Source organism: Trichinella spiralis, assembly GCF_000181795.1.
Source record: "Trichinella spiralis strain ISS 195 chromosome Unknown Scfld610, whole genome shotgun sequence".
Taxonomy (NCBI): Eukaryota; Metazoa; Nematoda; class Enoplea; order Trichinellida; family Trichinellidae; genus Trichinella; species Trichinella spiralis.
This window is the reverse complement of record NW_003527549.1, coordinates 13,904-14,932: the sequence shown is the minus strand read 5'-3', so window position 1 is coordinate 14,932 and position 1,029 is coordinate 13,904. Positions and strand designations below refer to the sequence as shown.

At 39.9% G+C, this 1,029-nt stretch overlaps 1 protein-coding gene across 1 annotated transcript; it reads right to left on the bottom strand.

Moving 5' to 3' along the window:
• Nucleotides 1–21: 21 nt before the first annotated feature.
• Nucleotides 22–417, bottom strand: Tsp_09799 (conserved hypothetical protein). Its single transcript, XM_003370534.1, has 2 exons — nucleotides 245–417; nucleotides 22–193 (listed from the first exon to the last, which is right to left on the bottom strand). Exons 1-2 carry the CDS (start codon nucleotides 415–417, stop codon nucleotides 22–24), a joined length of 345 nt encoding a protein of 114 aa, XP_003370582.1.
• Between the last annotated feature and the right edge of the window lie 612 nt (nucleotides 418–1,029).

Genomic DNA, 1,029 nt, shown 5'->3' with positions numbered 1-1,029 from the left:
TATGCAGTTCTTTCCATCGGACTAACCACATGGAAGCTGTGCTAGAGCTCCTTTCGGTTGAAAGCTGCTAGGCGTAACGGAAAACATTTCGTTCATCTCCATCGAGATGCCTCGCCAAAGTTTCCCTTCTCCTGGAATGAATTCTACTGGCGTTTCGGGGTATACTGGTTTCCCCCGGCTGGCCAGTTGGAAGCTGTGCTAGAGCTCCTTCTCAGTTTGAAAGCTGCTAGGTGTAACGGAAAACGTTTCGTTCATCTTCATCGGGATGCTTAGCCGAGGTTTCCCTTCTCCTGGAATAAATTCCACAGGGTTTTCGTTGTACAATGCTTTACCCTGTTTCACCACTTGACAGACGTGTTTCAATTCCTTTTCGGTTCTTGCTACCGGAAGACGGAGGGAAAGACCTTGGAAAAGCATTACCGAATCATTTTTATCGCCTATATCTTCCGCTTTCTGCTAACGATAAGTGACGCTTCACCATTACAAAGCAGAAAATGTATTTGGTTTCTATCACAAAGGTTATCAATTTCTATCTTTATAAACAGCCTCCCAACGGCTTACAGCGTAGTAGCAATATCTTCGTTCTCGTCGATATCTCATATCATAGCAATATCTCGTTTCTTATTTCTTGCCAATAAAAGACAACCAGCAAGTTTTTCGAAATAAACCAAAATAATACTTTTCATCGACACTATTCTCGATCTTTCGCTTACGATCACTCTCGGTTCACGAGAATAGAGTAATTCTTAAAAGAAATGGCATACTTACTTCCGGCAACTGTAACTACAGAAATAAATGACGTGCAAGATCAAGAATAAATAATGATTCTGCAATATTATTAAGAACAGCACTTGACTGTAGATTCAAAGTTATCCGTTCCTATTTTCTGCGACATTTTTAACGTTTATTCTAGAAGGAAATGTAATTTTCATTTATAAAATGCTTCCATCTAAATCATGTATATAATAATACCGCTTGGCTCGCAAATAGATTTACTACCATCCCTCGGTATAACTTACCGTCTGGAAG